Here is a 13,751-nt window from a genome sequence, read left to right as displayed (position 1 = left end):
TGGGGTCCGTCCTTGTCGCCCCGAGCCTCACTCCGGTGAGGAGCTCACTGTGCTCAACATCCTAAGTCTGTAGAAAGAAAGAAGGTTCCATGCTACTTCTTCGTCACCGTGGTTCATTTCCTTTGTACTTTTAGAGGGTTTCCAAACGACTCCACTTACTTGCAGTTTAAAGAAAAGAATACCCATGTCCATTTTCAAAACTAATGAAAACAATTTCTCCAATTTTATTTGAAATTAAAAAGTAGTTCGCACCAGATGTAGCTAACTTATCACATTGCCCAGGAGAAAGCTAGAAGTGACTTCTAGAGGTGCTTGCCAAGTCTTTATTGTTATGAATGCATAAAGTGTGTCGGGGAATTGACCCCGCTTTCCTATTCCTATTTGGCTTCTCAGGACTGGCGCGATCCACATAGGAGACCGAATCCTCGCCATCAACAGCAGCAGCCTGAAGGGGAAGCCTCTGAGTGAAGCCATTCATTTGCTGCAGATGGCGGGAGAGACTGTGACCTTGAAAATTAAGAAACAGACAGATGGTGAGTGGGTGGAGGGCCTCAGCTAAGGACCGCCAGAGCGGATCCCTCCCTGCAGGAATGTGCTGTTGTCTACATGCGTGCTTCTAAGGAAATGAGTCTCCTGCTCCTGAGCATTTGAGGATCTTTTTCTCCCAGTTTACTCTGATACTTAACCTCCTTTCCTGTTCGCACAGCCCAGTCCGCGTCAAGTCCCAAGAAGTTCCCCGTCCCCAGCCACTTGAGCGACATGGGAGAGGTGGAGGAGGACTCCTCTCCCGCACAGAAGCCAGGCAAGCTGTCCGACATGTACCCCTCCACAGTGCCCAGCGTGGACAGTGCAGTGGACTCGTGGGATGGGTCTGGAATGGATGCCAGCTACAGCAGTCAAGGTATGTCCCCACTTGGGGAATCATCGCTGAAGCTCATTCCTCAAAGTTCGTGCAGAGAATGTCTCTACTTAAGCCGTGTCTGTGTCAGGGCCGCCACACGGAGCGCACTGCAGCCCTTCACTTGGCTCACCTTGCGCTCTCTTCTCAGTCCTGAGAAGTCATGAACATTGATCAAACACTCACAAGCGCTGGTTAGATCTTCCAGTGGCCAAGTTTTCGATGCTGAGCTTGTCTTTTAAGCCAGAACTGTCGTGCGGCTGACCATACACTGGAGACAAGTGCCACTGTGTTTTTTCCAGCAAGTTTTTCACAAAATGACTTAGGGAGTTTGAGACTTACATAAGAGATTAGATAAGGATCTGTGACCCCATTTATGCTTACCTGCTCTTGGTTCTGTATAGAAACTTGAAGAGGTTTCGCTTGGTTCTCATTACTAGAGAGCTGTACTCACAGTACATGGAAGTGTGTACTAGATTTTTCTTCACAAATGTCATCTCGACTGTTGGTCAAAGAATACAATACCTAAACAGCTCGACAACATGTGTTTGGGCATAAGGGTTGCTTTGGTGCTCCGTGAACTATACTTTGAATCCACTTTGTCCGCATCCTGGTTTTCCTTTCTCAGTTTGCCATTATTCTGTCCCATGCTGGTGGAAAACATGGAGAGGAAATGATACACCTCAGAGATGTCATTTTGTTACTTATTCGAGATGATACTGGAGTTTGGTGGAAAAAAATATTTTGCATACCCAAAAGAGAACTGAGGCTTTCATTTATCTGGCAATTAATTTTTCCAGGTCATAATGCCTTGTGACAAGTTAGCTCTGCCACCTAATGACAGATAGTTTCATTGCCTGAAAATGGATAGGCAACAAAGGACCCTGGATAAAAGACAGTCAAATTCTATCAGAGCAGATGCATTAATTTGAATTAAGTTTGTTTATTGTCTCTTTATTAATGTGGAGGCATTCTGGCTACACAGAAAACTTTTGCGAGGATGCTATTAATATTAATGGATCCTGCCCCCTACAGTGACACTGAAGAACTTTGCTCTTCTAGCCTTTTACTCCATAGGAACAAGAGCATGATCAGCATACTAGCATAGGACCTCATTAGTGAAAGATGAAGAACTATGTATTATACATGAAGCATTTCAAGAATTTGAATAGTAGTCATAATAACATTAAATTTGTCATTTAAAAATTAGAAATCTTTATGAGATTGCTGAAGCTAAGAGGTGAGTAGCGACAGAGGCGGGACAGAATGGAAGTTCTCCGAAGTAAAAGAAGAAAATTGTAACCATCTCTGGTGGTAGAATGCTTCCTGGCCTAGTAAGCACTTTCCTATAAGTAATCTGCAGTGATTCTTGTAACTGCCCCAAACTGAAGGCCCGTGTTGATCCCGGGTCACAGTGTGAGGGGAGAGGGAGGATGTGAAGTCAGCCGGGCTGATACCCAGTGCCGCTCCTGGTGTTGTGTCCTGCCTCACCACATACGAGCAAGCGGGAGAGAGCACCTGAGGTGACAGGTTGCTCCCTCCCATCGTCACACCGCTCTGCCGGCTCAGAAGTTCTCGCTTGTGTTGAACATAAATATATCTGCCCAAGGCGTCCGCCTGTTAGACCTGTGTCTACCCTCAAGGTGATTCAAAACCAGACTAAAGCCTCGTGCACCTGACAGTCCTTTCGGGTGTCTGAAGACAGCTTTCTTCTCTCTTTGGAGTCTTCCCTTCTCCAAGCAAAATGGCCTCAGTCTTTTCATTGTCCTTTACTCACCTACAGTTTTCAGTATCTTTGTTATCCTGCGGGGTTCACTTCTGAAGATGAGTTGACTCTCTTCAGATTTAACTCCGTAACTACTTAAGAACAGCACCCGGAAAACAGTCATAGGACATTCAGACAGCCTAGAACACAGCAAGCCCAACAGTGCAGCCTGCATTAACATAAGGGCTTCGCTGGTCACTTCGTAGCCATCATCCTGAGCTTCCTGTTCCCCAGGACCTCACAGTCTGTGTTTCTCTTTTGTTTTTTTACTGATGATAAATGAGTTTACAACAGGTCTCTCCAGATTGTGCGTGTAGTTGACTTTTTGGAAGGAAGCCATAAAATTACCTTTTCTCCTCCTACTAAATACGTGATGGGATAGAGCTTCTCTCTTCAGCCAGTTCCTCCGCCACTCGGCAGCTCTGTCTGCTGTCCCGGAAAGATCCTCACAGCCTTGCTGTTGTAAGCCTACTGCAGTTGCCCCATTCCCAGCAGGATGCTGAGTCTCCATGCCTCACATCCCCCTCTCTAGGCCAAGAATCAATGTCTCTGTCACCATATTCCTTGCTGTTCTTGCTGCTTCCCTAGAAGGTCAAGCTTTCTCCACTCATTCACTCAACACATACGTAATAACTGGCACAATACAAGGTCAGCACCACTGGACCACAGACCCAGGGGCACCATTCTCATACAAGAGGTTCCCTCGCTTCTGAAGGGTCAGACAGCTAGCGTGCAAACAGCTGCCAGCACTGCTGAGTATTGCTTAGTCAGTGGAAATAGAATTAGAATGGCTGATCAAGGCTGGTGGGCGCAGGACAGTGTCCAGTTGTGCAGCTATAAGATGCAAACTTCTCCTAGTTGCCTCTGAGACCACTTCTTCCCCTCCTCTTTCTCTAGCTCCTTGTATCCTCTGTGTCCTTCTGCCTCATCCAGATATCATGCTTTTGGTCCCTTTGGTCTTATTTATTCCTTCTGCCAACTGTGATAAGACGCGGATTGCTCTACTTGGATGGAGGAGAGATCAGTCCAAGAAGAGACTGACAAACAGGTAGTGCCTGGACCCTGCCGTTCCACGGACAGTTAGCGCTTGCATTCTCTGTGATTCTGGCCTATCAACACTGCTATTTATGACTCTGACTTTTCTCTCCGTACAGGTCATTTTCATCATTTCTATTCTCTCAGTAAAAGAAACCTGCTTTTATCCAGGTTTATAAGTATATTCGTATATAATGAAGTAAACCCTTGTTTAACTCTATTTTCTCAATTTCTAAAATCCAATATGTTTCCTTAATTGGTAAATTTGTATTTTTATTTGTTGCATGATTGTATTAGTAATAATTTGGGGGCTTTTTTTCAAAGAAAATTCTAGATGCACTTACTAGTTGCATTCTGGATCTTTTTTACATAAAATTTGCCTTTAAATTTAATTCCTTTATTTGGTTTCTTTTAGAATTTGTTCCCTTTTTATTTGAATTGGATGCATAATTAATGTCCATGTTTTCCTGTGGTTTTCATAAGGATGACAGAAAACTAATGAAAGACATTCACCTTGGGTGCAGAACCCAAATTTATTTAAATGTAGTTAAACATTGCAGCACACTGCATTCCGGGAGCAGCGCACAGCGTGAGAGCCTACGGTGTCCTCCTCATCGAGAGGGTTTCATTTGCTCTTCCTTTTATCTCTGATCGATATGTTCTGGTGTTTCATCTCATTCCATTAGCTTGCCCAATTTCCCCCGAGTTCTTATATTTCTTCTTTGATCTCTAGTTTTATAGAATGATGGCTTTGGTGTGTGTTTTTAAAATTTTGCGACAATCTACTTGGTCATATTTATCATGCGATGCTTTTTCTGATGAGCGTCTTCCATCCACAACTGCTTTCTCTGTAGAACTTTGTACAGTATTAATGTGATGGACATTGTGTGCCCGTCCTTTTTAAATTACTGCTCTTCACTGTATTCAATGAGTTCCTCCTGAGCTGGAAGTTTTCTAGCTCTACTTTCTCTTTGTAGCTCTCAGCTCATACTCACTTGTAATGGAGGAAAGCCTAGGCTTGCAAAACTTAGCCCATTTCACGCATGTTTCACATGCAAGTGAGCTCTTCTCCAGCACCTGCTGTACTCACAATGCAAAATTCCCCACTGCTGCCTGCCTTGCAGGCTGTGGCAGGTCTGCTGCTTGTGCAGCCTCTCGGTCCATCTCTCTGACTTTACTCTAGTACCAGATGGGGTCCAGGGCACTTCCTGCCACCAGCCTGCGCGATGTGTTGTCGTGTTACAAACAGCGCTGTAGCTTTTCCCCATCTCCCGGCCTTGCTCTAACAAGACCCTCTCTGCAGTCTCTGACCAGCACTGCCTCCTCGCTTCCTGCCCCCACCACAAAGTGACTGCTCCGCACGGACATTCACTGAGTTGGAAATGTTTTCTTGTGTCTTGTCATTTGCAGTTACAGAAATGCTGAAGGTAAAATCTGGGTCCTGAGGAAGGGGTTTTGGAAGGTGGGGGTCATCATTTTGAGGTGATTTCTGAGAGAAGTTAGAACTATCTTTGTTCTGTCATTTAAAACTAGAGCTCACCTAAACACTTCGGATATTTTTATTGGCAAGAAGTATTAGAAAAAAATGGCACAACAGTACGATTTAATTTTCTCCTTCTTCACAAACTTGTGTCTTTGGGAAACAAATCTGGCAATGAATTATCTAGCTCACTTTCTTATACTAAAATTGGTTCCCAAAAATGAAAGTCACAGTAACAGCTACAGCCCCATAATTGCAGAGTGGTAGAGTTAAAGAGTAAATTCTAAAATCACAGTCTGATTTCAAGCTCCATCCCTGTGGCCAACATTGTTTAGTTTCTTTTCCTCCATTACAACTGAGTATGAGCTGAGAACTACAAATAGAAGATACTAATGTGCATTAGTACAGAAAACCAAATGGAACTACTATGGGGTCTCTGAATTTTACAAATATCTAAGATTTACTTACCCTAAAAATGATCATCATCATGCCAAGGTTTCCTGCATTTTAAAAACCACTTCTATTGTCTTCACATTTTCCATTATGCAAATAAATAAAATGAAACATTGCCTCACATTATGAAATAAGATATACAAACAGATATTAAAATCAAAAACAAAAGAAATAAAAAAAAAATGAAGATTTCCACTTCTAGTTCAAAGAAATTACTTAGGACATGTGCTTTTAAAAAAAAAAAAAAAAAAAAAAAACAAGGTTTTCACTTTGTTTTTCAATTTTAACTGAAAATGTAGTTTACAATGTCATACATGTATTATAACTTCATGTGATTACATTACTGTTCAATAAAAACAAAGTTCGATTACATTTCTGACAGTTGATTTTTCATACTTCAAACAAGAAACCCCTTTTTTGCAGGCTGTCCATTTTTACAGAATAAGTGATAGGGCCTAGTTTAAAATACAGGATCCTGCCAGGTGTGGTGGCACACTCATGAATCCCAGCACTCAGGAAGCTGCGGCAAGAGGATCGCTGGGAGCATGAGTCCAGCCTGTGCTATATAAGCAAGTTCAAGGCCAGTGTGGACTCCCTAGTGAGACCCTGTCCAAAAGCTACAATAAAATAAATGATGGGGTCCTTTGTGTTCTAGTCTTCCATGCAGCACCCTTGACTCCCTGTACCCTGAACCGCCCACTCCTGTTCTCTGAGAAAGCCTTGGTCCTTGGACCTTGTAGCATTCGTGTCTGGATGTATTAATCTACACTCTCCTCTATCAAGTCTAAATCCATTGAGAAATGGAAAGTGGAGTTTGCTATGAATTAAAATATCTGAATTCAATTTTTTAAATTTGCTTCTAGAAAACTTGGATTGATCTGCAGCCAAAATCAAAATTATTCTCTTTTCCCAAAATCAGGATTATTCTCCCTTCCCAACCCGGTATAGACATGAAGACTTCAGTGAGGGAAAGTCCGTTCTTAGAGAGCAAACTCGGCTGGATTTGGGTCCGCTGAATAGAACTGAACATCCTAAAAGTATAGTAATTCAAATTGTAAAACGTGGGCACTCCGTTGTTGATATCTAACTCCACAAACTTCCTAGGGACTGATGTCTTTACTATTTCCGCTTCACTGTGCTTAGCACATCACTTCCATCCTAGGGGATCCACTCTTGAGACATGAGCCCAGAGAAAGCCAGGGAGGGGCCGAGTGCTCAAGTCCAGGCTCCTTTCCAGAACCGACCAGGAAGCCAAATCCCTTTGCTCCAGAAGGGCAGGGGATGCACACAGCCGGCAGGAGGGACCAGGGAATTGCTGAGCTCTCTTCCTCCTTGGGAGTGGAGCAGGACCCACCATGGAATGGAGGGTGGGGAGGAGCGTTACCAGGACTTCACTGCGCCAGTCTCACTCTTCTGCTAGACAGCAGTCTCCTGACTCTGCCGCCCAGTCGGTGCTGAGGGGCTGTCTAACTCCCAGTTTACATGCCGCCCAGTCAGTGCTTAGGGCCGTCTAACTCCTGACTCTGCTGCCCAGGCGGTGCTGAGGGGCCGTCTAGCTCCCAGTTTACGTGCCGCCTCTCCTGACATTCTAACCCCAAACAGCTCTCTGTCCTCCCATGTTACTGCATGCGAACTAAAAGGATAAGACTTCCACAGCCATCAGAGCTCTAGGCCTGTTTCTCACGCTCTTTCTCCCATCCCGACTCTAAGCTTTGGGGGCATGAACCAGCATTATTTATCTCTACATGTGAGTCCCTCTATGGCAGTCAGCCCGTAAGAGACCCTGTCCCACACGTCCACTGCATAATGCTGGGCTCACCTCCTTTCCTGGTCTCCCCACTTCATCGATAAGAAAACTGAGATCTGGGGAAGTTGAAAGGCTTAGAAAATAAATGCCAATGGGCATCGATGATCATGAAAACCTCCCTGAGTTCTGGGCACTTTCATAAGGGTTTATGTGTGTTTCTTCTCCTTCATTCTCGTATCAACCTAGTCAGGGGCATGTCTTCATCTTCATTTCACACTGAAGTGTGAAAGGATGCCACATCCTTCGGTCCAGGATGCCAAGGGAGTGGCAGAGCTGAGACTTGAACCTCTGTTTTTTCCTGTTTTGATCTTTAGACCAGCATAGCATGGGACTAGGGAAGTGCTGGAACCAGACCCAAGTCTTCGAAATGCACACATTAGCAAAAGACTTGAATCTGATCCCCCTTTCTTCCTCTGCTTTGTGGTAATGCAGCAATCATTTTTTAGCACTTCTTAAGACTAGGCATCCTTGTTATGAATACACCTGCCTTCTAAGTCAGCATCTTCCTAGTAATGGTGCTGCGCCTCTGCTTAGTCCCACCCTTAGACTCTTGCCTACGTCACCACAAACTCCTGAGAAACAATGATTAGGAAGAAAATTTAAAAATCAGTCTGCCCAGTCTAAATCATGCTGAAATTATCCCAGGGTATTGGGTGGTCATATAGGTGAATGGTTATCAGAAAGGGACACCCATCCAGAAGGACACCACCAGTGAACATTTGGCTTTTAAAAAGTTTATCAGCCAGGTGTGATGGTGCATGGCTGTAATCCCAGCATTTGGGAGGCCGAGGCAAGAAGACTGCTGCAAGTTTGAGGCCAGCTTGGACCACATAAGGAGCCTCTGTCTCAAAAAACAAACAAAAAAGGTTAAAGCCAGTTGATGAGAATGAGGTATGAACTTCCCTTCATTCTTTTTGTCAGAAGAAGTGAGGCTTCCCATACTTGGGGTTGCTCAGTTTAGTTTGGAAGGAGAAAATCAATAGCACATCAAAGAGAGCCAAAATAAGTCCAGTATTATCCAGCCACTCCCTTTCAAGAGCAGATTCATGTGTATTTCCTGAATTCACCACTTTTGACAGAAAACTGCACATTCATCACACATGACTTCCTCCCACATGGCTAGCCCCTCTCCTGCAGTTACCTGAGAAAAAGAGAAGGAGCTCTTGAGCTGCAGATATTTCCTCTGCCCCCAAGGGCCTCTATTCCTGGGATCCTAAAACAGAAAGTTCATAGAGCATCTCCGTCATGTGGTGGTGGGTCTTGCCCTGATTGCTTGAGATTGACATATTTGGATCAGAGAACATTACCCTTTGGAATGCCTGAATTCCCTGTTTTCCCTGGGGTCTAACTAGTCGCCAGGGTGGCATTATAATAAGGTCCAATGGCAAGTGGAGAAAAACTAAATAAACAAGGAGAATAAATCAGGGATGTCATGGAGACAGAATCATCTTATGTGACCAGGTCTTGTAATTATATCTGAAAATGGGAACCCAAGCCCATGTGCTTTACACACAGTAAGAAATATACATTGTATTGCAGTCCAGTTCACATGTATACACACACACACACACACACACACACACACACACACACATACACACACCACGACCTTCAGGAATGGATGCAGCAGTATGTGACAGTCACACTGCAAGCCATGGAATCAGACCTATAACTACGCCTCTGTTCTCCCACTGGAGCCCCCAGATTTTGAAAAACTGCATACCTATCATGTACTTAAGGTTGTTTTCTAATATTTTTCTTTTCAAATTGAAATACTTGCAATGAGTGTAATTTCTATTTTTTTGAAATATACTTCAAATATATTTCTGTTAAAATCTTGGTGCCATAGACCTAGCTGACACTCGTAGAAAATGTGCATTGCAACCTCACGGCCGAAGCCATTCCTCACTGTTTCACCCGTCGAGCTAATCAGACTTAACTCCCTGTGCGAAAAGTCAGTCTTCGTTTTGAAACTGAAATAAATATAATAATGCATCGGCCTCCTTGCTCTGATACGTGCCTCTTACTTCTGAAGAGAGAGGGAGAGGGAGGGGGAGACCTTGTCGTGTGTTTGCCTGGTTGAAAGAAGACCCTCTTTCTTACAGACTTTCTCATAGGACCAAGACGTTCCCAAGTTACTCCCTGATCTGGGAGCTGAAACTCTTTACATCGCAGGGCCAAGCACCGTGAGAGCTTTGGCACGGGTCGGAGTGTGTCTTTCACGTGTAATATGGCAGGAGTGCAGGCATGACATGGGAAGTGAGAAGGGGACTGGCAGGTCGCAGCCCCGGCTCTGCGTCAGCTGCAGCTGTCTGGTATCTAGTGCACTTGGAGCTTGAGGATCTAAAAACCGACTCTTAAAGTATAACCTGAGCCCCAAGGAAAGTTTGCAGATAGCCTTAGGTATTGGAACCACTGTTCCAGGTCTTTAGCATCATCCGTAAAATGCAAATAGTTATGGCACCTGCTTTCAGAGTTGGTTGTGAAGAATAAATAGTGATAAACACATGATAAACACCCACTACACGCATGTTTGCTGTTTTGTTGTTGGTGCTGTTGCTATTTGACCCCTCTGTCAGCCAACAGTGTCATTTCTTAGCGGATGACCTGATCTTCAAGCCCACTCCTAACACTTCGTTTATGTTTTAGGCACCAGTTTTCAGGCCCCAGGATACACTTTCAATACCTACGACTGGAGGAATCCGAAGCAGAGAGGCAGTCTGTCCCCAGTCCCCAAGCCACGAAGCCAGACTTACCCGGATGTAGGGCTGAGTAATGAAGACTGGGACCGGTCCACAGCCAGTGGGTAAGGTTTCCATCTGCTGCTGCCCTGTCCAAGGTGACTTCATGGTCATCTGGGCAAGAGCTGAACTTCTCCGCTTCCGGTGGTTCATGTGGTCGCACGGTTCTCGAAGCCCCCATGATCATCCATGGTGATTGCGCGTCAGCAGCGACAGCCGGGTACAGCCTCACACCAGGAAAGAGCCAGGTTTCCCCTAATGCAAGTGGTCGCCTTGGGAGAAAGCGCTGGCTTTGTGGCAGCCAGCTCCTTCTGCTTTTTTTTTTTTTAATACATCAAGAGTCCCAGATTTTTAATGGAGAATTACATTTAGGATTTTGTTCTCCAGATATTTTCAGGAAATTTATAAAAAGTGATAGCACTGAATGTATGTGTGCTATTCTTTGTAATAAGTGGGGAAACCTGTTTTCTCTAAGAGATTTACATTTCCCTGTAGTTGAGCAGCCGAAGCGTGTTTTCCTGTTACTTTCCATCCCAGCAGCTCATCCATCAGCACTTATCAGTAACCTGAAAGTGAGTCCGTAGGACAGTGGGTGCACCTTCCCTTCATTCTTCATGACACCCTGCATTTCCTAAAGGATCCTGGGAGCTGGCTTTACTTGGAAGCCACATTTGGATGAAAGACAGATCCAAAAAGAATCTCTTTCTCCTCTTTGTAGGAGATGAAGGAGCGAGAGAGTCTGGATGGGAGGGATTACATGTGGCAAGTCTTAGCTCAGCCTGTGTTTCTGGGTGACAGTTTTGCAGGAACTTCGGACAGTGCAGAGGCTGAGCAAGAGGAGAATTTCTGGTCTCAGGCCCTGGAGGACTTAGAAACCTGCGGCCAGTCGGGAATTCTGCGAGAACTTGAGGTAACCACCATCCCAGTACTCACTTTTCTTGTTTCTACATTCATGTTTTTTTGGTCCTTTTGAGTTTGCATTGATCACACCAGTTCATTTAAAAGCTTTAACCCCTTTCCACAGGAGAAAGCTGACAGGCGTGTGTCTTTGAGAAACATGACTCTCTTGGTAGCTACCCTTTCTGTTTATATTTTTGCTTGTGAAGCTGCCTTCCCTGCCCCTTGCCTTCTGGACAGCAATTTGATTTTATCCAATGCCGTTGAAAGTATTATTCCCCATTCCCACCCCAAGCTTACTGACTTGTGGCTTTTGCCAGTGCTCCCGCTAACCCCGACTGTTCCCGCCCCCCCCCCCCACAGCGCTAAGGAGTGGGCCAAGTCTCCCAGCAGTGGTGCATCCCATCCTGTTAGCTGCTTTAGAAGGGTTTCTTTGGCATGTTTTCATTGTACCTGGTGTAGAAATTAATTTGATCCTTAAGAGGAACATAAGAGGAAATGTTATTGTTGTCTGATTTTGCCTTTAAAGTGGATGACAATGCAGCTGGTGAAAAAGGCCAGTCTCTTTGATCAGCAGGCAAAACGTTGCCTAGTACTTCTCTGTTAATTACAAATCCCGATTCCATGTGAACTTCATGTGGATTTGAGGACAAGTGAGATGGAGTGGAAGAGCTGAACTCCTGGCGAATCCTCTCATCAAAGCCACGACTTTGCTGACAGTATCCACACTGTAGTCTGGGAGGTCCTAGACTATTTCCTTTTATGTTCTTTTAAATTTTCTGAGCTGTAAAAAGTAAAGTGGCAAAAGTCTCATTTTTATTTTGGTGTCATACGAGGTCCCCAAGTCACCGTAAGGAATGTGAATGGCATAACTGGGTGAAACTCTTGCGATTCTAAAATGATTATTCATCTTTATATTGTTTTGCTTCTCAGTTGCATGTGTGGATATCTTATGTGAATTTAATGTTTGTGAATCTGCAAAGACAATTTAAGAAAAAAATATTAGTTCAAGTTTATGGACATCATAGTATGACCTGGCATGAATTTTAGCTTCAGAGCATAGTTAAAGGATCTGGACATGGATAATCCTACAAAATTTAAGCAAATTAAGATGTTAGCAATTGATTCATATTTATACAACTTTCAAAAAATCAGAACCTGAAGTATCAGCTGGTTTATTTAAACTTTTACCACCTCCTCTTATGCAGAATTAAGAGTGCCTCACAGCGAACCATGAGCACAATTCACAATTCTAGGCTATACCTTTGTTCTTGCAGGCGTGCTTTGACTACATGGCCTTTGCATTTCGATGCTTCTCCTTTGAAGAACTGGTCTTTTCATATCTGCTTTTACATTAGGCAAAAAGAATATGGTACCAAAAGGCAGCTTGAACCGGGCACGGTGGCACAAGCCTATAATCTCAGATGTTCAGATGCCAGCCGAGGCAGGAAGATTGCGAGTTTGAGGCCAGCTTGAGGCCTTTCATGAGACCCTGCCTCAAAATGAGATTTTTGAAAAGGGTGGGCTCGGTGGTAAAGCACTTGCTTAGCACGCATGAAGCCCTGGGTTCGATGCCTACTACCAAAAAGACAAGAAAAGTAATATGATAAAGTTGCATTTTCACCTGGAAATGGAGTAACGCCATGAAAACATAGCCCCACCGTTCCCTGTGGCACCCTGTAAATTTGCTGTAGCGTAACTCTGTGCAGGTAGGACTCTCGAAATTATAAATGTGGAAAGGAAATAGGTCAAAGACAAATTAGATCTTCACGTAGGACAAAAGATTGGCAGATTCATAAATTAGGATGATATTTATATTTTAATCACACAGAATATTCATTTATTAGGTTAAATGAACTCCATTCCCTTGACTAGAAATGCTGTTAGGCCAAAAATATTATTGGAACTAGATTCTGCCTATGAAGTTTATATCCAATATTAAAAGTTAGAGCCCCTATAACATGTATAAATGTAGATTGGCTGGGATAAAAAATGATTACAATTGAAATGAAAATTAATTAACTTATTAGTCATTTTCCACATTGCTAGCAATATGTAGATTCAACTTTGGAACTGAAAAAATGTGTAACTTTAACAAAAGAGAAAAATGTGTAACTTTAACAAAGGAGAAAGTTAAAACTAAACTAACCTAACTAAACTAACCTAACTAAACTAACCTAACTAAACTAAACCTCTCTTACCAGATATTTCTTCTATAAAATATATGAATAATAATGAATTAATACTTACATGGCAATTAAGTAAGAACAGGGCACTTAATAAATTTCAATAAAGTGTTCAATAAAAGTTAGCTATTATTATGTTTGCCACTGCTTGATTAATGAAAACTACCTTAACTATTTTCTGTGTAATATAATGGAGGAAGAAGATTTAACTAAATGTCAGAGCCTAAATTATATTTGTGCTTTAACTTTTATATCCCTTTTTAGATGCTTCTGATTCACTTGGAGTTCACTTTAAACAAAGCAGTCAACCTATGTTTTGAAAATTTACAGTAAATGACTGTTGTTAAGATCTCATTTCTTCCACTGGAACTCTCTATAAATCCACATGTAACTTCTTCGGCAGCTTAGACTCACCAAAGCAAGCCTGTCATCTCCCTGCTGTAGTGATTAAGTGTTTTACTTCCAACATTTTTCAGGCTGGTTCCATGA

General features: G+C 43.3%; 1 protein-coding gene across 3 annotated transcripts in view; it reads left to right on the top strand.

Annotated features, from left to right (window-relative positions):
- Positions 1–13,751, top strand: part of Grip1 (glutamate receptor interacting protein 1) — a 208,512-nt gene that overhangs the window by 171,214 nt on the left and 23,547 nt on the right. For 2 of the 3 annotated variants that reach the window (XM_005397458.1, XM_005397455.1), the window contains 4 exons: positions 394–533; positions 707–901; positions 10,088–10,244; positions 10,978–11,089. In XM_005397458.1, coding sequence (XP_005397515.1) covers positions 394–533; positions 707–901; positions 10,088–10,244; positions 10,978–11,089 — 604 coding nt within the window. Of the gene's footprint in view, positions 1–393; positions 534–706; positions 902–10,087; positions 10,245–10,977; positions 11,090–11,203; positions 11,249–13,751 lie in introns of all 3 variants that reach the window. The other variant, XM_005397454.1, reaches the window with a different exon arrangement.

Source organism: Chinchilla lanigera, unplaced genomic scaffold (assembly GCF_000276665.1).
Source record: "Chinchilla lanigera isolate Chin_1 unplaced genomic scaffold, ChiLan1.0 scaffold00057, whole genome shotgun sequence".
In the NCBI taxonomy this organism is placed as follows: domain Eukaryota; kingdom Metazoa; phylum Chordata; class Mammalia; order Rodentia; family Chinchillidae; genus Chinchilla; species Chinchilla lanigera.
The sequence above is the reverse complement of the archived record's forward strand: the minus strand, read 5'-3'. Positions and strand labels throughout refer to the sequence as shown.